At 39.2% G+C, this 23263-nt stretch overlaps 1 protein-coding gene across 1 annotated transcript; it reads left to right on the forward strand.

The window, feature by feature from the left end:
* Nucleotides 1-103: 103 nt before the first annotated feature.
* SECISBP2 (SECIS binding protein 2) lies at nucleotides 104-20648 on the forward strand (the record flags this gene model as incomplete). The annotated part of the gene is made up of 12 exons (XM_010020943.1): nucleotides 104-191; nucleotides 3418-3563; nucleotides 4129-4287; nucleotides 7181-7264; nucleotides 9882-10014; nucleotides 12543-12712; nucleotides 14239-14377; nucleotides 15412-15541; nucleotides 17261-17481; nucleotides 18203-18357; nucleotides 19564-19765; nucleotides 20539-20648. Coding segments are annotated over 12 exons (1737 nt in total), but the record flags the coding sequence as incomplete, so codon positions are not given.
* Between the last annotated feature and the right edge of the window lie 2615 nt (nucleotides 20649-23263).

Below are 23263 nucleotides of genomic sequence, written 5' to 3' on the forward strand. Positions count from 1 at the left end.
GCACATGTTGAGGATTTTTTAATTTGGGGAGGGGTGGTTATGTTTAGCTCTGTTTAGGCCAGTGATTTTAATACTACTTTTATGTTACCTGTCTATTTTACAGGAAGAGACTTCTGCAGAAAGCCAAGCTTCAACAAAAACTTCAGATGAAACAGAAGCCAGCTTAGTTCCCTCTTCATTTGATGGTAGAGGTAAGTGCTCCAAACACAAATTATTTGCCTGTATTTTAACTGCTTGCTTTTCATCAGTTCGAAAAACTGAAGTGTTCTGAGGAGCTGTTGATGTTTAACATAAAAAAGGAATTAAACAGCAAACTCATTACAGAAGAAAAAAAAACCTGAACAAATGAAGCTGTTTCAGTTTCTTTCAAATGTGATGACCACTTATTGCTCATTCTTGCTTACAGATTTCATCAGCAGATTAAAATGGGTTACAGAGTCATAGAATCGTTTGAGTTGGAAAAGACATTTTAAGATCATCAAGTCCAACCCTTAATCTGTCACTGCCAAGTCCACCACTAAACCATGTTCCTAAGCACCACTTCTATACATCTTTCAAATACATCCAGGGACAGGGACTCAACCACTTCCCTTGGCAGCCTGTTCCAGTGCTTCACAGTCCTTTTGGTGAAGAAATTTTCCTCATACCCAGTCTAAGCCTCCCCTGGAGCGGCTTGAGGCCATTTCCTCTTGTCCTATTGCTTGTTACTTGGGAGAAGAAACCAAAACCCACCACGCTACAACCTCCTTTCACGTAGTCATAGATAGTGAGAAGGTCCCCCTTCAGCCTCCTTCTTTTCTCCAGATTAAACAACACCAGCTCCCTCAGCTGCTTCTCATAGGACCCTTCTGCAGCTTTGTTGCCCTTCTCTGGACCGGCTCCAGTACCTCAATGTCTATCTTATAGTGGGGGGCCCTGAACTGAACACGTTATTCGAGGTGCAGCCTCACCAGTGCTGAGTACAGGGGGATGAACACTGCCCTGGCCCTGCTGCACAAGATGGCTCATGTTCAGCTGCTGTCTACCAACATTCCCAGGTGCTTTTCCACCCAGCAGCTTTCCAGCCATTCTTTCCCAAGCCTGTAGCATTGCATAGGGTTGTTGTGACCCAGGTGCAGGAGCCAGCACTGGGTCTTGTTGAACTTCATACCATTGGCCTTTGCCCATCAATCCAGCCTGTCCAGATCCTTCTGTAAAGTCTTCCTGTCCTCAAGCAGATTAATACTGCTGTTTAACTTGTGTCAGCTGCAAGCTTAGTAAGAGTGCACTCGATTCTCTTGTCCACATCATTGGTGAAGATGTTAAACAGGACTGGCCCTAGTAGTGAGCCTTTGTTGTGTCATTGTTGCTCAAGGGCAAGTGTTGCTGTAGATGTCTCCATGTTGCTTTAGAGGAGATAAAGTAAAGCATGTTGACTGTTGAAAGTCTGTTGAATCACAGAATCCTTAAGGTTGGAAAGGAGCTCTGGAGATCATCTAGTCCAACCCCCCTGCCAAAATATTTTTGAATAAATGAGAGGTAAATAGTTGATTAGTCTTCATAAGCAGATTTGTCTTAAATAGCTGGCAGTCTGGAGTCTAGTATGTACCCTGAAATTATTCTGTGGCGTATGTTATTTCTGTCAAGTTTGTTAAACAAAGAAGCATAGCTATGGAGAAACATGATGCTGAAATGCCTCCTTTTTATTTACCTGTTGTCTGGGTGTGGGGATGCAGAACTTTTTTTTGTTGATAGTTTTTGGGTTTATTTCAATAAACTGCCACAGTAACAAGTGTCTAGTTTCTAGTAAATACTTAAATTTAATTGAAGTTCTTAAATCCGGAATTGTGTGGGAAAAGGTTCTGTTCAGTAAGACTCTTGTCTCGGAGGCAACACATGCATTATGTATTCAATTGCCCTAAGTGCCTCAGTAGATTTCTGTGTGTACAGAGACATGCACCAGTCTGGGCAGTTCAGTCCTTACCTTCCTGCTAATTCAGAAAGGACAGGTTAATCGGCCAGAGTGCTTTGAAGGGCCCTCTAAAGTTACTCCAGAAACATTAAAGTCATCTGATAATGTTTTTCCTCAAACACTATCCTCAGTTCTTGTCCCCCATAATATAGTAGAAGTTTGTGGTGGGTTGACCTTGGCTGGCAGCCAGACTCTCACCTAGCTGCTCTCTTCCTTAGGACAGGAGAAGAAAATCGGAGAAAAAAGTTTGTGGTTTAAGATAAGGACAGGGAGATTGCTCACCAGTCACTCATCACAGGCAAAGCAGACTTGACAAAGATTTATTTGTTGCCAGTTAAAAATAGGGCCAGAGAGTGACAAAACAAACCCAAAACTAAAACCACTTTATTCCCACCCTCTTTTGTTCCCAGGCTCATCTTCACTCCTTCATTGCTGACTCTTCTACCTCTTTCTTGCCCTGACTGGCACAGTAGGATGGGAGTTGACAGTTCATAACAGCTTCTCTTAGCAGGGAGAGCAACAGCTCCTTCCTTTGCAGGGGCACAGCCTATCTCACCATGGTCTTCTCTATGGGCTGCAGGAGCATCTTCTCCCTCTTGTCCTTCACTAACCTTGCTGTCTGCACAGTTGTTTTTCTGACACTTTTTCTTATCCCTCCTCTCACAACTCCTTTTTTTAAACGCTTTTGTAAATACGTTACCACAGAGCTGCCACCGGCATTGCTGGTTGGCTCAGGTGTGTCAGGCATTGGGTCTGTTTTTGAGCCAGCTGGGGCTGGCAGTGTCCATTGTTTCACAGAGGCCACCCCTGCAGCGTCCCCCTACTTACCAAGACCTTGCCATGTAAACCCATTACACAGTTCAGTTCTTCAATGAAAGCTTTTTCTCATTCTTAAAGAAAATTTAGATTCTGTTCTGTATTTGCTGTGTGATAGGAATATTTACAAAATTAATTGTGAGTTCTTTGGAAACATTGATACCTGTGAGTGGTGGTGGGTGATGTTCTTGTACACTGAGGCACATGAGGAAGTCTTTCACCTAGTACCTATTTCTGTAAAACTGTGAAGTTTTTAGAAAGTAGAAATTACTGATGTGGCCTTATATGTGAAAGCTGCATGAGTGAGATAAATATTAAAGGAATTTTGTGTATAAATATAGCAGAAGTTCATTATTTTTAAGAAAAATAACTTAGAAAGTGAGCATGGAATTTTGTATGTAATCAGTGTGATTTCCAGTTGCCGTTTGATTGGGCTAAATATATGTATATAGTGCTGGACAATGTATGGGGTGGTTACAATTCTAGAAAGCTTTCTGGAGAAATGAAATGTGTGAGTGTCTTACTTCAGGCATTCCTCAGAAGGAATATGGTACTCTGCTGTATTTGCTAGTTCTTGATTAACTCTTGATCCTTTTTCTTTTGCATATGTGAGAAATATTTTTGAGACATCTTTGTCTTTTTCCTAACAGCATTTCCTGAAACACCTGCAGATGGCTCTGCTCAGCCACATGTGTCTTGGGCCATGGTACTTTCACAGCCCCCAAAGAAAATTGTGTCATCATCAGTACCTGAAGGTCTTTCCAGAGGCAAAGGCAAGCAGGATAGTGAAGTGAAGGTACTTGAGAATTGTCTGCTGGAAACTAATTTCTGTCACTGTGTGATTGTGTCTCTTGATGTGAGACATTGCCATTTTTTTCCTAGGCTCTGTACAGTGTCCACTTCTAATGTAGCTTTTTAAGAAGTAATATAGCGCTACCTCGTCCTTATTAGCATTTTTCTTCTCTTGTAGAGGAAAAGACTAACAAGATGTCAAAAAAGTGCTACTCCAGCAGCACGAACTTTCAACTTTTAGGCTGGACTTTTTTCAGATTCCTTTCCCTCAGAGTGAGACACACAACATGGAACTCTTGCCTTATTTGGGTGGATATTTCATACTGAAATTCAGTAGTCCCAGAATAGTTTGATAACTGTGCAGTGTGCTTCAAATGAAGATTTTAATTTTTTTTCAGTAGCTCTGAATTTTTAAGATATCTTGAATTTTCTTGTTTGCTTAATGTCCTAGCCTGGATTGATTAAGATACCCTTCAGTTGTGTGAAAGTGTGGTCGTTTGTATTTATGTTGGTAGGTGGTATTGAGATAAACCAATTTCTAATGATTATACCTCATGACTTTTTCCCAGCAGTCAGAAACAAAAAACGATGCTAGTGAAACTGAGCCTGAAGAAGGGTCAGAAAAGAAGAAAAAAAAGAAGAAAAAGAAGAAAAAAACAAAGTCACCCACCGATGCGGAGAAACCTCAAAATGAATCTACTACAACACAGGAACCACCAAGGATTGAGGTACGGTGAAGAGATTTTTGTTGGTGTTTTTTTAAGTTATATAAGTGTATTAGAAGACCAGATGATTACAGAGTTTTGTACAAATTTAAGTTCAAGTACATTTGTAGAGGATATTGGTTCAGGTCCATTTCAGTTGAGATGATCGTCAAGTTGCTGGTTGGGAATAGTTATGCCGTTTGCCTTGTCACATGTTCAGTGAGCACAGAGGAGTCAGTACAAAAGAGCCTTAGAAGTAAATTTGGAGTGGTGCATCTGAGAATCTAGATGTTAACAGGTTACAGTAAAAGTCCAGTTTCCTAAATTAAAAACATTCTGCAGTAACTGTTGCAGAAAGCAAAGTGTACAAGGGATGGAGAATATACTGGGTACCATAGTGTGCCACAGTCTTAAAGAATGTGGCACTGGTATTACAATTCTACCCATATCACATTTGGAAGCAATTTCTATGTAACACAGTTGTCATTGCTTCCATTCCTGATTGTTAATTCCATTTTTTTTACAAATTAGTATAGCTGTAATATGGATATTAGTATTTTGATATTTTTGTGTGTAAGTGGTCTGAAGGCTTTAGAGTCTCCCACGTTAGAGAATTGTGTGGTCCATGGTTTAACAGTGCTTCATTGAAAACCCAGTGTTGTACAGCACTATGTACTTGTGTTGATCTATAAGTTTGATCTAGTGTTACATAATACTCAGTCTGTGAAATAAAAGCATAAAGAAGCCTTCCTAGGTGGCTTCAGTTCTGTATATGGAATGTGAAGCAGAATTATGGCTACGCATTCTTTTGATGATGCCATTCACCTGGAACAGCACAAGAAATGATTGTTATAGATGTCTTTGTTAGACAATTACAAGTAGAATCAAGGGTCTGCAGGTTCTTTCCCTCATGAGAATATCCCTGTTTTTACTATATGCTGCTGTCCAGTGTCTGACCTGTAAATGACTTACCATCTGAACGTAAAGGGAATAGCAATATTCAAGGAAAATAGTAACGGGGCTAATTGAAGACAAAAATGGTAAACAATGGCATAGAATTATGGAACAGAACATATGCATTGCACTGAAATCTGTGATGTAGATGCAGCATCTGTTGTGGCAGCAGGGGACAGCTTTCAGACCCTCCTGGTTTGCTCAGAATGCTTGTGTGCTATTAGTGTGAAAAATGGGTGAGACACTTTTATAATGTTCTTGATATAGAACAGCATGAAAGGATCGTACACACAGAACTTACAGCCACCCAGAATGTTTAAGAAAGTTCTGCTATGTGCAGCCACTCACTGGAGCAATATATTGGATTGCTTGTTAGTTTTATAAAACTCACTCATTTATAGACACCGTTAAGAAGCATAAATTGATGCATGAGCTGAAAAGTAATCCTGTTTTTTTATACACAGTGATAGGCCCTGAGCTAGGTATTTCCCCTGAAAAAATAAAGCTGCTTTTGATACTGAGGTCAGTACTGGCAGTACTGGTCAAACATGCAATCAGTGGTGGAAATTATTAGGAAAACAGAAAAGAAAATGGGTTATGTCAATACATAAATTCAGAATGTATCCAATCTAAATATAGTGTGGATTTTGTTTTCTTATGTATCCCCAACTCCTTACAAAGATACAGATACTTGAACTAAAATACACAAAAGGCTCCAAAAATAATCAAAGGTATGAAGCAATTTTTGTGGGAGGCAAAACTGAATAAACTAGGACTTCTCAGTTTGTAAAATAGATGACTAAGTGACAGTCAGACGTGATAAGGAAATAAAAAAAAAGTTATTCGATCTTTGTCCTCATTTTGTTTAATGTCCTCTGGTTCTTACAGGTGATGAGTTAAGAGCAAATACAGGGAGGTGGAACATCACACTATAAGCACTAGAGTTTAATTGCTCATCCTGCTACAGGACATTGCAAATGCCAGAAATTTATTCGAATTCAAGAAGTGTTTGGACAGACTGAAATAAAAATTTCTTCTAGCGAGGGCTGTATAAATGTGAAGGTACTAGCTCTAGTTTAAGACATCCCTAAGCAAAGAGTGTGTTAATGAAAAACTTTTCCTTCTCTTGCAGTCATCTTCTGGCATACTCCCAAGCTTCTTTAAAAATAGTTCATTGAGTGAAGTGTGTCTGTCCTTATGCTAGAGCTTCGTAGCTTGGGCTGCTTAAATGAAGTCTTTCAGGCTGCAAAATAAATGTTGGTGTGTTCAGTAGCATTGTATCACAGTTAAAAAGGCCTCTCAGAAAGTGGGAGGAGAAGCAATGGAATGAAAACCAAGCTGGTGGATCAGCTTCATTATGATTGAGATAGTGGATATAAGGTGACCAGTGCAGAGCAAGCTCCAGCCTGTCTGTGCTTAGTTAATACAGAGTCTGGATAATGTGTCCTCTGCTAATAAAATTCACTGTTGTATCTAAGCCTACGTAATGACTTGAGCAATCTGTTTATTTCCATACCGTAGTCAAGAGTTGCTACCCTTTTGCCTGCCCTTTGTTGTTCCTCACTACTCGCACATTTAAGTCAGAATTGCACAGCTGGAGACAGTACTGGAAGAAGAGGGAAATTGTTTGGAAGGCTGTTAAATGATCTGAAGACGACTCTTTTAGGAGCCATTTACCTCTAATTATATGTATCAGCTGACAGCAGTAACAACTTGCTGTTGGAACTTTCTCTTGTAAGCTCTAAAAGCCCTGAATTTAGCTGCGGCATAGATGACTTAACCATTGTAGTGCTGATCATAATTGCTGACACTGTACTTGGCTTCTGAGTTTTCGTACAGTGAAACTAATTATGCTGAGTGGTTTTGATAAGCAGGGAGAAAATAGTTTCTGCGTAGGAAAAACAGGTTTGAGAGTATGGACTTGATAGTTCTTACAAAATCATCTTCTGATTTACTTGTGTAGGATGCTGAGGAGTTCCCTGATCTGGCAGCTGCCTCTGATAGAAGAAACAGGCTAGGATCTCAGAAATCATCATTTACTCCTGCTGTCAGAAAGCAGTCTGAAGTAAGTAATCGCATGACATCATGTGAATGTTAAGAAAATAAGCAGTAAAAACTGCAAGTTTTGAACGAGACCAAAGGTGGAATTCTTTTGACTCAATGTAGGTGTTGATGGCCTGAGGCTCTGCCCATGCCAGTCCCCTTAGGTACTCTGTGGACAATGAAGAGCTAATCACTGTATTCAGTAGATTGTATCATACCAAAGGAGATAGCTTTTTGGTCTCAGAACTGCTGCCAATTCCAGTATAGACACCTCTCTTGTGTACACTCGAAGTTAGTTGAGATGAATTGTGTTTATGTAGGCTTTCTTCCTATAGGTAGTGTTCTAGTTTACTTTTACATTTCATAAAAATAATACTAAGGCACTTTCAATTTCTACTTTTGCTGTTGGTTTATATAATCAAATTTTAAGGTCACCTGAACAGTGACTTGCACTTTAGATGATAGAAACCTTTTAGCTTTGTAAATGTAAGTGGGATATAGGCTTTTATAAAATTGTAAAGACATGATCAGTAAACCACTTAGACTCTTCTGTAACAGATACTTGAAGATGAAACTGCCTTGCTGTTTTTATTTTCCTTCCAAATCTGAAAAAAAGAAGAAAATCGTGAGTCTGTAGCATGATGGCCAGTAGACAATCACACTTTTAGAAGGCCTCAGTAAGGAATTCCCAGAGCATTCTCTTCTCCAGGTTGAAGAACCCCAACTCGCTTGGCTTTTTATTACAGGAGAGCTGTTCCATTCACCTGTTCCATCTCTAACCGTTCTTGTGCTCCTCCTCTGGACCTGCTGTAAGATGTCCATGTCTTTCTTGTGCTAGGGACCCCAGAACTGCACACAGGCCTCCAGCTGGGGACACATAAGAGCAGAGTAGAGAGTTAGAATGACATCCCTGGAGTTGCTGGCCACATTTCTTTTTAATGCAGCCCAGGATGCAGTTGGCTTTCTGGACTGCAGGCGCACACTGCTGGCTCATGTACAGTTTTTTCATCCACCAGTACCTCCAAGTACTGATGCTGGGGATTGCCCCAGTTTAGGTCTAGAACCTTGTATTTGGCCTTGTCGAGCTTGATAAGCTTCACAAAGGCCCAGTTCTCAAGCCTGCCAGTGTCACTCTGGATGATATCCCTTTACTGAAGCATATCAGCTGTGCTACTAAGCTTGGTGTCATTCACAAACTTGCTGAGGGTACACTCAGTGCTCCTGTATATGTTCCATTTGAATTTAATATCACCTCACCTTACCCTTTTCCATGTGTCTAAATAGTTTCTCTTCCTTGTCACCTTTTGTCTCTGAATTTCAAAGATCCATCTAACAGAAGAGCCTTGGGATAGTTGGTCTCCCACACTGGATGGAACTCCCAAGGTGGATGGACTGTCAGGGAAGCAAGCTTCATCTTCTATATTAGAAAGAAAGAAAATGCAGGTAACTGAAGTCATGTTTGAAAATAAATTTTCAGTTCAAAATGACAAAGGAAATTATCATGTTTAAACGTAAGACTTAAGTCCAAGCTCATCTGCAATTGCATTCATACATTGTCATTCATACTCTGAGCTAAGTGACAAGACCCTCTTAATTAGAAGCACTCAGTAATGATTGCTAAATGTAATTTAGTTTGTGATACAGTGTTTAGGGAAAAAGACTACATTTTTATTAATGTCTACTACTAATGTAGTTCCAGATATCATGAATTTTTCTTTCACTTGTCTTATTTGGTCATGGCATAAATCCACTCCAAAATGATAGTATTAAGGAGTTAAGAACCTCTTAGATGTCATTCTGGTAGATTAAGACAGGGAGGCAAGGAGATCCATTTAGTTTGGGGCAAACAGGAGAAATACAGAGCATCAGTGAGGTCAGTAAGTAGTTCCGTGTTGGTGAGTAGGTTCTGCCATAATTGATGCAAGATGACATCCTAGGCTCAGAAGGAGGAGGTCACATTCCTTAACGGTATTGTAACAGAAGCTATAATGAACTGATCTCCAGGGTAAGACTTCTGGAAGTACTGAATCTGAGAGTCATTTGCTTAGTATGTTCTCCCTTCATAGTTTGCCTTTTTGTAGTCTGTTCGTTCGTAATCTTTTTATATTTTGAACCATTGTCTGTGGTGCCAAGTGTGGGACACCACTTTTGCCTTCTCTTCAAAGCAGACAGAAAGATTACTGCTTGTGAGGAAGGATGTGTGCATAAAGATGATGACAATTCTTTTTAATAAGGCATTGAAAGTAATGATATATGTGAACTGCAGTCATGTACCGTGGAAGATTCACAGAGTAATTTTTCTGTACTTGTAATTTTCAATTCTGGTAAGCCTTTTCTTTTTCAAAGATAGGTGGCAGTCTGACCAAAGTGGGAACGCCTCCTTTATTAAAGACTTTTTATTTATATTCTGTATTCAAGTAGCTATTCAAGTTATTTGAGCTGTTTCTGATTTTTTTTTTTTCACATTAAAGTCGATGTGTATTTAAATATCAAAGTGCTTTCATTGTATCAAGTTAAAAATCAGAAGTGTCATGGATGGAGATATTAAGAGTGTGTTACACACCTTACAAAATAACATTCTGAAATGGAGAGCATTACTAATTGATACTGAACTTGTTCAGGAAACATCCAGGAGCAGTGGAAAGAAGAGTCAAATTCCTGTGCAGTTGGATTTGGGTGGCATGCTGGCAGTCTTGGAGCAGAAGCAGCAAACAGAGAAGTCAAAACAGTCTTCTAAACCTGTGGTGTTTTCAGGTACTGGTTGCAGTGAAATTTCCTTCCTGTCAATTTGATTTTGTTTTAAGTATTCAGAAATTAAATGTAGCCGGATTTCTGATCTGTAATGATGTCTGAATATGCAGGCAGGAGCACAGTTCACAACAGACAAAAGAAAATGAAGGGTCTTTAAAAATATATTCTTAAAGCATGGCAATTCAAATTGTTTGAAGGAAGACTTGGGGGAAGAAAATCTTCAGGACAATGACTTGTAAAAAAGAAATACCTTACACAAACGTGAGAGGTGATTCAAATTCTGCTTTGACAAAAATGCTAATGTTTGTGGAAGACCTTGCTTTTTTCTTAAGAACAGGTGTGTTACTGTTGTGATCTGAACCTGCAGGAAGGGACTAAGCAGTAACAAAGGTTTTCTTATGCTCCTCTGAAATCCTAGAGCTCTAACTTATGTCAAAAAGCTCCTTTGCAAACAGAGGGGTTATATGAGTCAGCCCCAGCCAGAGGATGAGTTCTGCCATGCCTGATAATTATGGAATAATTGCTGTCAACAAAATGTTAGGTTTTGGTGATGGAGAGACTCTCAGACCATGTGGAAACAAAGCCAGGAAGCAGAAACAAATAGCTCAGTGACCTTATTGTAGGTCAAAATTTAGTGTTGGCTGTGTTAGTGCAGTATATTTTGCAAAAAGAAGCATAGTGTTGGCTAGGATTTAGCGATAAATTTTCTCTCCGTATTTGAGTAAAGAATTTTTTAAACAATTATTTCAGAAAGAGACCTAATCATGAGAGAATACATCTCACAATGTTTAATATGATAGCTGAACTTTTAATAAAAGCTCAAAATACCAAGCATCAATGAGATCTTCCTTCAGTAACTCAGAGAAACTGTAAGATGCTTTTAAAAATACTTTTCCTGCAATTGATTTTTTTTGTTTTTTTCTTCTGAGTCAAGCAAACTCAGTGCTGCAGAGGTGCTAATAACCAGTTTTATTTCTATAAAATTATACAGTACATGGGTTGGTGCGACAGTGGAGCAGAAAGTTATGGGTCACAGTACCCATTTTCTAAGAGTAAATTGTATCTAAATCTGGTGCAGGAGAGAAATTGATGTGTCATGTTCATATCCTGGAAGGATAGAGCAGATGTTACCTCAGCTTTGCACTTACTTTGAACAGTCAGTGCACCCATTTAATTGATGTGTACACAAAATTTAGCTTTAGTTTGAGAAGTGGCATTGTGCTAACCTCTGGAACCAGAAGAGAAACGCAGTGAACAAGAAGGACAAGGAGTATGCAGACAAAATTATTCCCTTCCACTTACCAGATTTACTTAATCTGGTAAATAATGTATGGATGGAACAGCATAGTAATGTTGTAATTACTTGGATTTAGATTATGTTTTGGAGATACATCAATAGTGCAAAATGATGCAAACTGTTAAAGCCATCAAGTTCAGGAACATGAGAACTCTGAATTTGGAAGGAATGAGGTGATGTAGACAGTGAAGGAAATACCATGTGTCTGCAAGATGTATACTTACGTACTGCTTGAAATCCAGCTTCAATTCCTGTAGCCACCTATGCTAACATACTGCTCAACGTTCTTGGCAGTGTTCTCAATTTGCCTTTGTTACAAAGCCACAAAAGAAAAGCTGCAGTGTAGCAGTTTTATGAAGTAAACTCTGTTCGCTAATAGTGCTGTATGTGATGTTGGAGGATCAGCATGTAAATACCTTGAAAGCAATAAATGAACAGGGCTTAAGACAAGCTGCCAGAAGCTTTGAGTAGTTTTTGGGGGAGAGGGGTTGCCTGAGGCACAAAGGTGTCAGGCTCATTCCACTGATCCTTACCTCATCCTCTTCATTGACTTTCTAATGTAACCTGGTTTATATTGCAAGTAACTGAAGTTTGACAAAGTGCTCTCACAGGATACAGCAATGTCGACTGATAGCAGTTAAAAAGGGAGGATAGTTTTTAGGGTGTTAGGTCACGGTGTGGAAGGTCCAGGTTCAGTGACTTTGCCAGTCATTTAATGCTTCTGTGCTCTAAATCCTCTGAAAAATGTGTGTAAAGTAGACATCTCCTGAGACCTGTGCTGGTTAAGCAAAAGAGACTTAGCTGTAGCTTAGAGTTACTCATTACCCATCTGCAAATGAACTTCATCCAACTTCATTAAGGTGTAACAACTGGTAGGAGTAAGTGTTACAGATTATTTACAGATTTATTTAAATCTGCAATACTGCAGCTTAGTATTTATTTTAATGCAATGCAGAATATATGGAGGATGCAATTGTCATGAAACATAGAGATTTCTGAAGGTTTACCAAGCCAGTTTGGCATGGTATTGAGGGTAGCTTGCAGTGCAGTTTTTGCCGAATTCTGCTTGGGAGAGTTAATGACAGATGATTGCCTATAAATATTATTAATAACAACGCAACAAAAATTTAATATGTGTATACTAGTCCTAATCTAGTCATTAAACTTGCATTGGATCCTGGTTTAGGTATTTGATATTGTTCTCTGATGCAGACTTTCATTTTTTGTATCTCAGTTGGTGGTGCTATACCGTTGCTTTCTAAAGAACCTACTACAGCCACAAAAAGTCACCGATCAAACCAAGAAAAGATGCCTCATAATCCTTTGGATTCCAGCGCTCCTTTGGTAAAGAAAGGGAAACAGAGAGAAGTTCCTAAAGCAAAGAGACCGACATCTCTTAAAAAGGTGCTCATATTTTTACCTTAAATAGTACAACATAGGCTAATGTAAATTCAGTATTAATTTGTGAATCTGTTAAACCACCTGGAGTGGAGATCTGCATCTCAGCATCTGCTTGTCTAAATTCTTTCCTTGGGTTAAAAGGCAGGGGAGAAGATCAAGGTCTTGCTATGTAGCATGTATGAATTCTCCCAGAATGTATCTCACTTAAATCACTTGATAGTTGAAGAAGTGCCACTACAGAAGTGTGAACACGTTGTTGGTACTGGCTGGCGTCCAAAGAAGCTTTATTTGGTTTGGACAAGCTATGCTGATTTGCAGGACTAGGGAGAAAGGATCAAAGATAGAATTTAATATTTCTGTGCTCTTCCAAGCCAGAACTCCAGCTGGTTCTGTAGCAACTAGTGTTAGATCCACCTGGAGATTTCTCTTGTATCTCCCCTCTTTGCCCATTCACTTTGCTTCCTGTCATGTCTTCTATACAGAGGATTTTGAGATAACACTCCATTGCAGGGTTACTTTTTGATCTAGAACAATTCTTACAGAGCTAGTTAATCTACATTCTACATGAAGGTAGTGGTCAGTCTGTGCTGCTCAGTAGAATTTGAGAACAACATGTAACTCATAACAAAACTGTAGGGGGTGATACCAATTACTGTGCCTTCTGGCTGTTCTGTCTTCATGTAATCTCTTTTCTGAAGTAGATTTGAGAAGATGGGGATTACTTTTTCTGTGTAATATCTGTGTTCTGGCAACTGAAGGATGCTTATTTTTGTTCTTTGTTCATCTTTGCAAATGCGAATGGAGAAGTTTACTTTTGCAGTTAGGTTCTGTGGTGTGATTACAAATTTTGGGTAGACTGGCTGAGCTAGTGGTCATACATACAATAACTGCTTCTTAGCAGCTGTAAGAGCAGAGAAGGAAGACGAGTTCCAGGGCACTGATTATTGCTTTCACCTAGAGTAACGTGTCTGCATCCAGCATACGTCCTACTTTCCTTCCGTGTACCACACAGTTTAGCTATCCATGGTAATTTCTTCTCTTTTTCTTCAGACACAGTAATCTATTAGTCTGACTCAAGGGAAATAAAGGGAAATAAATAACAGGGAAATAAAGGGGAAGAGAAGTTGTGCATATATACATGCGTGTATGTACTTGAGTGTTTGGTCCTATTGCCACAAATTGACAGTCTGAAGAAGAATGATAAAGAGGGAGGCTTCACCTGCTTCTCTGCATTGAAGCAATTCATTACTCTAACTTTAGTTCTGCCTTTCATCCCTGGCAATTATTTTCTCCACCCAGACACTGATAATCAAGGAGAAAGTACTTTTCTGTGTAGATTAAGGGAATATATTTTCTTCTTTCTATGTGCAAATTAAAAAAACCTCCAAATGTTGTAAACTTGACTGATAGCGCCAGACCTCTTTATGAATGATTTGTATGTAACGTTTGGTGAGAGAAACTGCTGTGTTATCTGTGTGACATTGAATTGATTTGGGCTTTACATACATATATATATTTTCATATTTTAGATTATTCTGAAAGAAAGAGAACAACGGAAACAGCAACACCTGTTAGAACAGACAGCAGTACCGAAAAATGAAGATAATATTTGTAAGTCTGCAGAAAATATTACAGAAGATGAAACACTTCCACCGGATGATCAAGCAGGTATCTTTCAAGAGCAAGCTGTAATAGAGTTTGTAGATGGAGATTTGATAGTCAGCAAACTTAGTACTTTGAAAAATGTGTACTAAATCTGTTTAAAAAGAGGTACAATAATAAAGTGAAATTCAACAAGATTCATGAAGTTCACAAGGCCAAGTTCAGGGTCCTGCACCTGGGCTGGGGCAGTCTGAGTGGAAACTACATGGAGAGCAGCCCTGAGAAGGACCTGGGGGTGTTGATTGACGAGAAGCTCTGCATGACCCGACAGCGTGCACTTGCTGCCCATAAAGCCAGCCATATGCTGGGCTGCATCAAGAGGAGCAGGTTAAGGGAGGTGATTCTCCTTTTCTACTCTGCTCCAGTGGGACCGTACCTGCAGTACTGTGTCCAGCTCTGGGGCTCCCAACACAAGAAGGATGGCGACCTGTTGGAGCAAGTCCGGAGGAGGCAACAAAGATGATCAGAGGGCAGGAGCACCTCTCCTGTGAAGAGAGGCTGAGAGAGCTGGGCTTGTTCAGCCTGGAGAAGAGAAGGCTCTGGGAGACCTTGTAACAGTCTTTCAATACCTAAAAGAGGGGCCTACAAAAATCTGGAGAGGGACATTTTACAAGGACATGTAGTGACAGGACAAGAGAGAATGGTTTTAAGCTGAAAGAGGGTAAATTTAGATTGGATGTTAGGAAGTAATTCTTCACTACAAGGGTGGTGAGACACTGGCACAGGGTGCCCAGAGAAGCTGTGGCTGCCCCATCCCTGGCAGTGTTCAAGGCCAGGTTGGACAGGGCTTGGAGCAACCTGGTCTGGTGGAAGGTGTCCCTGCCCATGGCAGGGGCTTGGAACTGGATGAGCTTTAAGGTCCTTTCCATCTCAAACCATTCTGTGATAAAAACCAGAAAAAAAAAAGTATGACTTGTTTCCCTACTACCACAGAGTGTTGTAATACTGAAGTAATGACACTTCAAGATATAGTTGACAAGTTTGTCTTTTTGCAATGCTTTTTGCATTTTTTCATTGAAATGCCTTTATTTACACAATAGCTGTTCCTGTAACACAAGTTACTGAAGAGTTTCTGGAGAACACAGGGATCAAGGAATCAACAAAAGCTTCTATGACCTCAAAGCAGACCGCTTCAAATCTTCCAAAAATCCACAGTAGGAATTTCAGAGAGTAAGTACTGATTGTACTGATGTTTTTTCATAGTGTCATTGATACAGCATTTTTGAAACAGGATACTATTCTGTGTAACACTAATCAGAGTTGAAACTGAAGGTTCTAGTTTTTATTTTTGTTTTCTTCCCCTCCCCCCCTAGTTTTTCTCTATGCTGACACACGAACAGAAGTGATATGCAGAGAAATAGTCTGTGCATTTCTGTAATTCTCACTTCAAAATACATGTTCCTTGAAGGAAAAAAAAAAGAGATGAGAAATTCATTAGAGGCTAAGGAAGGAAAAGGAGGTGCTGTTAAAGTACCTTATTTTAAATAAATGGAGTACCAGCTTACTATTTAAGAAAATGAGTAGTATACTATTTTTAATGTGTACTTTGGTTTTCTGCTACCCGACCAAGTGACAAGAAAGTAAGGAATGTGATTAGCCAGATGACATTTGCATGCTGTAGAGAAGTAAAGGGAAGATGTATGGGTTATTATGCACAAACACTTTCAGTTCTGTTTAAACAGATGTGTATCCATGTTTCCTTACAAAAGAAGAAATAGTCATTACTATATGTGATGAGGTCAGAGATCCCATATGATAGTTTAAAACAATTACGTTATGTTAAGCAATGTTTTAACTTTTAATTTTCCTCCCATAAATGCACCACTGGCCTTTTTGCAGCTCATGCTGCAGTAACAGTTAATACTGATACAGTCATTATTTATCTTCCTGATGCTATGTGTCAGTTCTAATTTAACTTCTGATTGCATTTAAAACTACTTAGTCTGTGTCCATGCAACACTGTTTTACTAAAAGCACAGATTGAGCTGAGGATGTACAGTGTAACTCAGTTCTGCGTATTACAGGATGTAGAGCATTCAGCAAAGCTTAGAATATTTTGTCTTTAGATTAGATTTCAGTGGTTTAGTAGATTTGTCTTTGAGACTTAGTGAAACAAATCTGGAAATAGTAAATAAAAACTTAAATAAAGTTTTGAGATAATTGCATCTCTTAAGACCGAGGACAGATTTTGTGGTCTTGTCTCATAATCTTACGTGAACTTGCCACTTGGCATCTTTCTGTTGACTCTGCAGTTGAGATATCTTCAGGTTTTCTCCTTGAGATCCTTCTTTACTGAATGATTCTTCATGTAAAAGGTTTTCCAGGGAATCCTGGAAGGATTAAGTACATCCATTTTTACGCTTTCCCTATGAACACTACAAGGCTATAGTCTGATAAGTAAAATAGGATGACAGGCAAAAAAAATACAACACTGGGGAGAAGGAATTTGATCCAGATTTCCATCTTTGCTATAAATAGCCTTGCATTAATATAAATAAATTACAATTCTATACTTTGGTTGCTGTACTTTGATATAGGTTGAAGTAAATGGCTTCAGAAAGATGCTTCAGTAGAAAAACTTATGTACATATATATTTATTCATGTTAATATATATGCTTTTGTACAAATGTGTGTGTATTTTTAATATAGTTTGATACGGGAGCCAGATACTGCAAGTAGCAAAACTCTCTGTAAGTTCTTAGCCACTGAAAAAAGTTGTACATAAATTTTTGTTTTCATGTATTTAACAAGTGTGTTTGGAGAGGAAATAGAACAAAAGACAAAGACATAGAATAGAAGGTAAACTGTATTTTGCATACTTACTACATATTTTTGTTACATATTTGTAATTTTAGGAGGTTTAACATTTAATTGATTCTTTCTTCCAGTTATTGCAGCCAGGTACTCAGTAAAGAAGTTGACAGTTGTGTGACAGATCTCTTAAAAGAACTGGTTCGTTTCCAAGATCGCTTGTATCAGAAAGATCCAGTAAAGGCCAAGATAAAACGCAGGCTTGTTATGGGTCTCAGAGAAGTTTTGAAACACCTGAAGCTGAAAAAACTGAAGTGTGTCATCATCTCTCCTAACTGCGAAAAGATTCAGTCAAAGGGTAAATGTGGTTGTTTAATAAAAGAAATGTAAAAAGCAGATTCTGTATACTGGCAGCAGTATTATTTTTGGAGGAACTTATTTGAGTAGCCTTTGAAACAAGTCATATAAAGATGCCTTTCTTACTCAGATTGTTTACTGCTGTGCGGCTGAAGAATGAGCTGAATCAAGACTCTCTGGGGTGGTGGAAGTTGCCTGAAACTAGGTTCTGATTATTGATTTGCAGTGCAGCCGCATAAAAGATGGTACTGGTACAGCTGAGAAGAGACAAAGGTTACTGATGCCAGCTGTGCTACCACAAGAAGTCCTGCTCTGTCAGTCTCTTTCAGGATGCAGATTGACAATAAAGTTGTCAGTAATAGTTTGTGTAAAATCTGTGGTAATTATTGTCATTACTTTCTGTTAACTCTTAAATAATTTCTCAGCAACCAGGTCTTCTCTTTTACAAAAGTATTGAATTGGATTAAACTACACAAAGAGCAAAATACAGAACACAGGTAGTCTAAGGATACTGATAATTAATAATAAAAAATAAGTCAAATTCTCCTTTAAAATTCAGATCTAATGCTGTTATCCATGTATTTTTTTCCTATAAACTCTTTTAATTTCAAAGTGCCCCATAATCTTGGGGTACTTTTTTTGCTATCTTTTAACAGTACTGTACATTATTTATAATTAGCTTGAATATTGTCATTCTTTGCTAATTTTATTGTCTGCTCCAGGTGGGTTGGATGAGACTCTACACAACATTATTGACTGTGCCTGTGAACAGAATATCCCTTTTGTTTTCGCCCTTAATCGCAAGGCCCTGGGCCGCTGTCTGAACAAAGCAGTGCCTGTCAGTGTGGTGGGAATTTTTAGCTATGATGGGGCTCAGGTAAGCTGAAATATGTAGGTTCATGGTTTTGTTTAGCTTTACTTTTAACTGTAGAGGGGAGGAAAATACAATCATAGAATGGTTTGGGTTGGAAAGGACCTTAAGATCATCTAGTTCAAACCCCACTGCCATGGGCAGGAACACTTCGCACTAAACTATGTCGCCCAAGGCTCTGTCCAGCCTGCCCTTGAACACCGCCAGGGATGGAGCATTCACAACTGCCTTGGGCAACCCATTCCAGTGCCTCACCACCCTCACTGTGAAGAACTTCTTCCGTAGATCTAATCTAAACTTCCCCTGTTTAAGTTTGAACCCATTACCCTGTGTCCTACCACTACAGTCCCTAATGAAGAGTCCCTCCCCAGCATCCTTGTAGGGCCCCTTCAGATGCTGGAAGGCTGCTCTGAGGTCTCCACGCAGCCTTCTCTTCTCCAGGCTGAACAGCCCCAACTTTCTCAGCCTGTCTTCATATGGGAGGTGCTCCAGCCCCCTCATCATCCTCATGGCCCTCCTCTGGACTTGCTCCAACAGCTCCATGTCCTTTTCGTGTTGAGAACACCAGAACTGTACACAGTACTCCAAGTGAGGTCTCACAAGAGCAGAGTAGAGGGGCAGGGAGCACACCTTTGCCCTGCTGGACATGCTGGTTTTGATGCAGCCCAGCACACAGTTGGTTTCTGGGCTGCAAGTGCACACTGAATCCGGCTCATGTTCAGTTTCTCATCAACCAATATCCCCAAGTCTTTCTCTGAAGGGCTGCTCTGAATCTCTTCTCCACCCAACCTGTAGCTGTGCCTGGGATTGCCCTGAATACTGTGACTTTAAGGCTTTGGTTGGTTGTTTTGATATTGCACACTTTATGCCAGTTGGGGCAGAAGACCGTGGCTTATAATGAAAAACTGATTTAAGAAGTACAGCCACTCAGCACTGTTCAAAGAGGTAGTGTGGCCATCTCTTCCTGACAGCCTCTCCTCCAGGTAGATGTCTTTCTACACGTTTGTTGTTTTTTTGTTTTATTTTCAAGAGAATGGGTGTTTTTATAAATGCTTGTAAATGGGGTTTTGTATCTCTGTATGTATTTGGCTGCTTTACTTCTATATACAAACATACATATGTTCTGTGTAAGGAGTATTCATTATAGATTTTCATGGAAATGATAAAACTTACTATATGATTTAAGCTGTACTAATTTCTATATTTTCATAGGACCATTTTCATAGAATGGTACAGCTGACAACAGAGGCCAGGAAGGCCTACAAAGATATGATAGCAGCTTTAGAGGAAGAAGCTGAAGGAGGACCAAGAGAAACCCAACCCAGCATCTTAACCACTGAATATGAAAAAAATGGCTTATCAGAAACTGGCAAAACATCTTCCAAGGACTCTGATGAGGATGTACCAAATTATAGTGAGTATTTACTGACTTGGGTGTGGTTCAGTTTTCATTTGAAGTGCTCTTCAATTTTACGGTTTTAAGTGAAACAAATGATACCTGTTAACTTTAGTGGGTAGGACGGCTGGGAAATTACTCTTTTCTGTGATTTCCCACTGCCCATTGTAGCTTTATGAAAGTCATGGAGAAAATTCCTCTCTGAAATCCACTGATGGCAGGTGGTACTCACTGCTTTGTCCAAAGATATTTAACAGAGCTCCTTATTATTTCTATTTCTAAAAAAATTCCTCCAAGTTTTTTCTAGAAATACATACTCTGTAACTATGGTGGACTTACTTACTTACTTACTTACTTAAGTTTTGTGTTGAAGCATGTTTGAGATGCATCCTCCTGTCTTTAAGTGCTCATGTTTGTAAAAGCCTTCCACTTCGAGAAACGCATTCCTTCAGCTCTGCTCATTCACCAGGCAACGACAGTTACCACTGATACGAGACAACTTCAAACTTCTTTCAAAGTGTTGAAAACAGAATTCTGAGGTTTTTTTGAAGTTGTATCCACCTTCAGAGTTAGCCTTGCTTGAGTAGGGGGCTGACATAAAGACTTCAGTGGATCCCATCACTCCTAAAGTATTCTTTCATGTGTCATCTGATGTCACATGGTGCAACACACCAGAGTGACAACTTAGCATTTACACTAAGAAGGAAGTAGAGAATTAATGTGACTTTTCATTTTAAGTATTTCCTCAAGTATGATACAGTAACCTGTTTGTTTATTCTAATATTCCCTAGTTAAAATCTGGAGGAGAAAACTTGAAGAAGAGTATAACCCATACACACTGGAACTGGAAAAGAGTGCAGCAGCTTCTGAATTCACTATTACCATGTCAGAGCATCAGTAAAATCCAGGTCCAATTCTGTTGGGCTTTTAATTATATTTTTTCAGACCCCTAGGAAGAGGGTAGTAAAATAAAATAATCTAAGAAGTATCTGAAGTCAGCTAACTAAACAGTTCTGAGTCCCTCTAAGCAAAATAAGCACTGGAGCAAATGAGGCACTGGCTAATGCTTTTGTGTTCTATGTATGTGTTCGGTTGATCACTATAGCAGATGATAACAGCAAATTCTCTTAGCCCCAAACAACTTGGAGTGAATTTATAGACCAGCACTGGTTTGTTAGTGATGCAACATAGGAAAAGATTTTCCTAGAAGAGTAATTTTATTTGGGAAGAGATACTATAAGCCAGAAGGTTGGGACTTGGGATTTGCTTCTTGTAACTCTTGTTTAAAGAACTTCACCTGTTTTTTGTTGTTGGGTTTGTTTTTTGTTTGGTTTTTTTTTTCTTCTGAAGAAACCTGCTCAGGTGGGCAGGCTGGCATCAATGTCACCCTCCTCCAGTCAGCATAAAATGTGTTCTGGGCAGGCAGTTTGTTTGTTTGAACCTAATTAAGACCATCATGACAAAGTTCCCAGTCAGCTCTTCTTTGTGGTATATTTGTTCTTCTGGGATCATACAGCAGGTATAAAGGAGAGTATAAACTACAAAGTTCTGAAATGCCTGCGGTGAAAATGCTCTGTTTAGAAATTTGTGAAGTTGATTAACTGTACCACAATGATGTTTCTTTTGCTACTGAGACTAGTTTACCATGGGTCCTGCTTGAAGTTACAGGCTGTTTCCTGAAGGACAGCATTTGTGCCAGCCTGCCATCCTATCTATCTGTACCTTCTCCATACTGACAGACTCCTCATTCCTTCAGTTTGGGGTTGTGTTAGTACATATATGGAAAAGTTTTTGATTAGTATCAGATTGTATCTAAGGTAGGGAAAATTTGTATCTTAAAAAACAAAATGTGCTCATAATGATGGTGGAGCGCCTTTAGTGGGGATGTCCTGTGTAAATACCATTGTTTACAAGTTGCAGATATAAGAGAACAAGCCTCAAGAAAGTAATTGGAGGATGCACACGTAACTTGTCAGTTGTTCAGAAAGATGATAGAGATGCCTTGTGCTGCTGCCAGCATCTCTGCAGTGTGTCTAAGTAAGTGCTTCACATATGGAACATTTGTAGTGCAATACTTTGGAAAGTAGCTGCCTTGTGAAGTTAGAAGTGGTATAAAAACTTTGAATAATTTTGAAGTTCAAACAATTTTGTAGAATGTAAATTGTATTAAATCTGTTACAATATACTGATTCTATAAAGTATGGTTGTGACTTAATTGAACTCTTCCGGTGGGCATTTAATGATACTTGAAATGTCAGTTTTGAGGAGGAATGGTGGCAAGGGAAGTCATCCTTAACCTGAAATGCACAGTTGGTCACTGGTTATGATGATGATTTTTTTGTATTAGTTTCTTCTAATTTTAAATGGAAATTAAGAGTGAAACATCCCAGTGATGAAAGATGGTTTTGGCCAACGGCTATTGATCCAGAGGTAAGTTGTGATTTATTCATACTCCTACCACTTTGATACACATCTAAAACATTGAAACGACTAAGCCCAGACACTGCATGGAATGGGGGCACATTCACATGAACAGCTCATTTTTCCTTTTTGTTTTTTTTTTTTATTTTCTGTTACCTTCCTGTAGAAGAGCACGAAAAGTTGCTCTGGAAACGAAACACAAGTTGTTCAAAATCATAGGGAGTTATTTCTTGTTCTTAGAGTATAGCAAAACTTTTTACTGTTTTACTTCACTGCAGAGACAAGGCAGAGCTCAGCCATGCTCACTTAAAACTCTGATCTCAATCTTCCAAAGCCTTACCTTCCCACTTAGCACCACTAAACTAAACCTTAGCCTGCTTGAAATCTGTGGAACACATAGAGGAGGGACAACACAAGAAGGATCTTTTTATAGCTGTCACTGAGAACAGAAACACAATGTGGAGGAAAGATTCCCTCTGAATGCTGGTGTCAGAAGTCTGCATCAATTTGTGATTACCAATGTAAAAAATAGTGAAAATGGTTCATGTACACAAATTTTCATGCTGTGTGTAGTGTGTGGTCCGGTACTGGGGCTAGGGAGTATCATTCAGTTAAAGTCTGCGAGTGAGGAGAATGTTTTCTTCGATGTAGGAAACAACCTAGTTTAAATCTTACCTCTTAGAGGATAATCTAGGGAGAAGTGTAATGCTTCCTGCTATTGCTAGGAGCCGCTGTCCCCATGGGCTCAAGCTATAGTGATTCTTAGATGGCATCTTACTTGTTTCCAGATTGCTGAAAACCACTGAGGAGATAAGACCGAAAACTTGAATTATGCCTTAGACATTTCTTTATTAGATGCAGAAGGACAGAACTTTTGAACAGCAATGCAGGAAAACGGTTTCAATATGGATTAAATAGGCCCTCACATTTTCACTCTGCAGTTGTTCACTAGCAAAAGTCTTTGAATTAATTTAACATTTTTAACTTGGGTGTGCTGTAATCTCTCTGTATTTTGAGCATTAGTCAGAATTTCTTTATTTGGTACAGAAACTTTATTACCAGAAGAAATGTGTTACAAGAAATTAACTTGCTGAC

This window comes from Nestor notabilis, unplaced genomic scaffold (assembly GCF_000696875.1).
Source record: "Nestor notabilis isolate BGI_N333 unplaced genomic scaffold, ASM69687v1 scaffold11968, whole genome shotgun sequence".
In the NCBI taxonomy this organism is placed as follows: Eukaryota; Metazoa; Chordata; class Aves; order Psittaciformes; family Psittacidae; genus Nestor; species Nestor notabilis.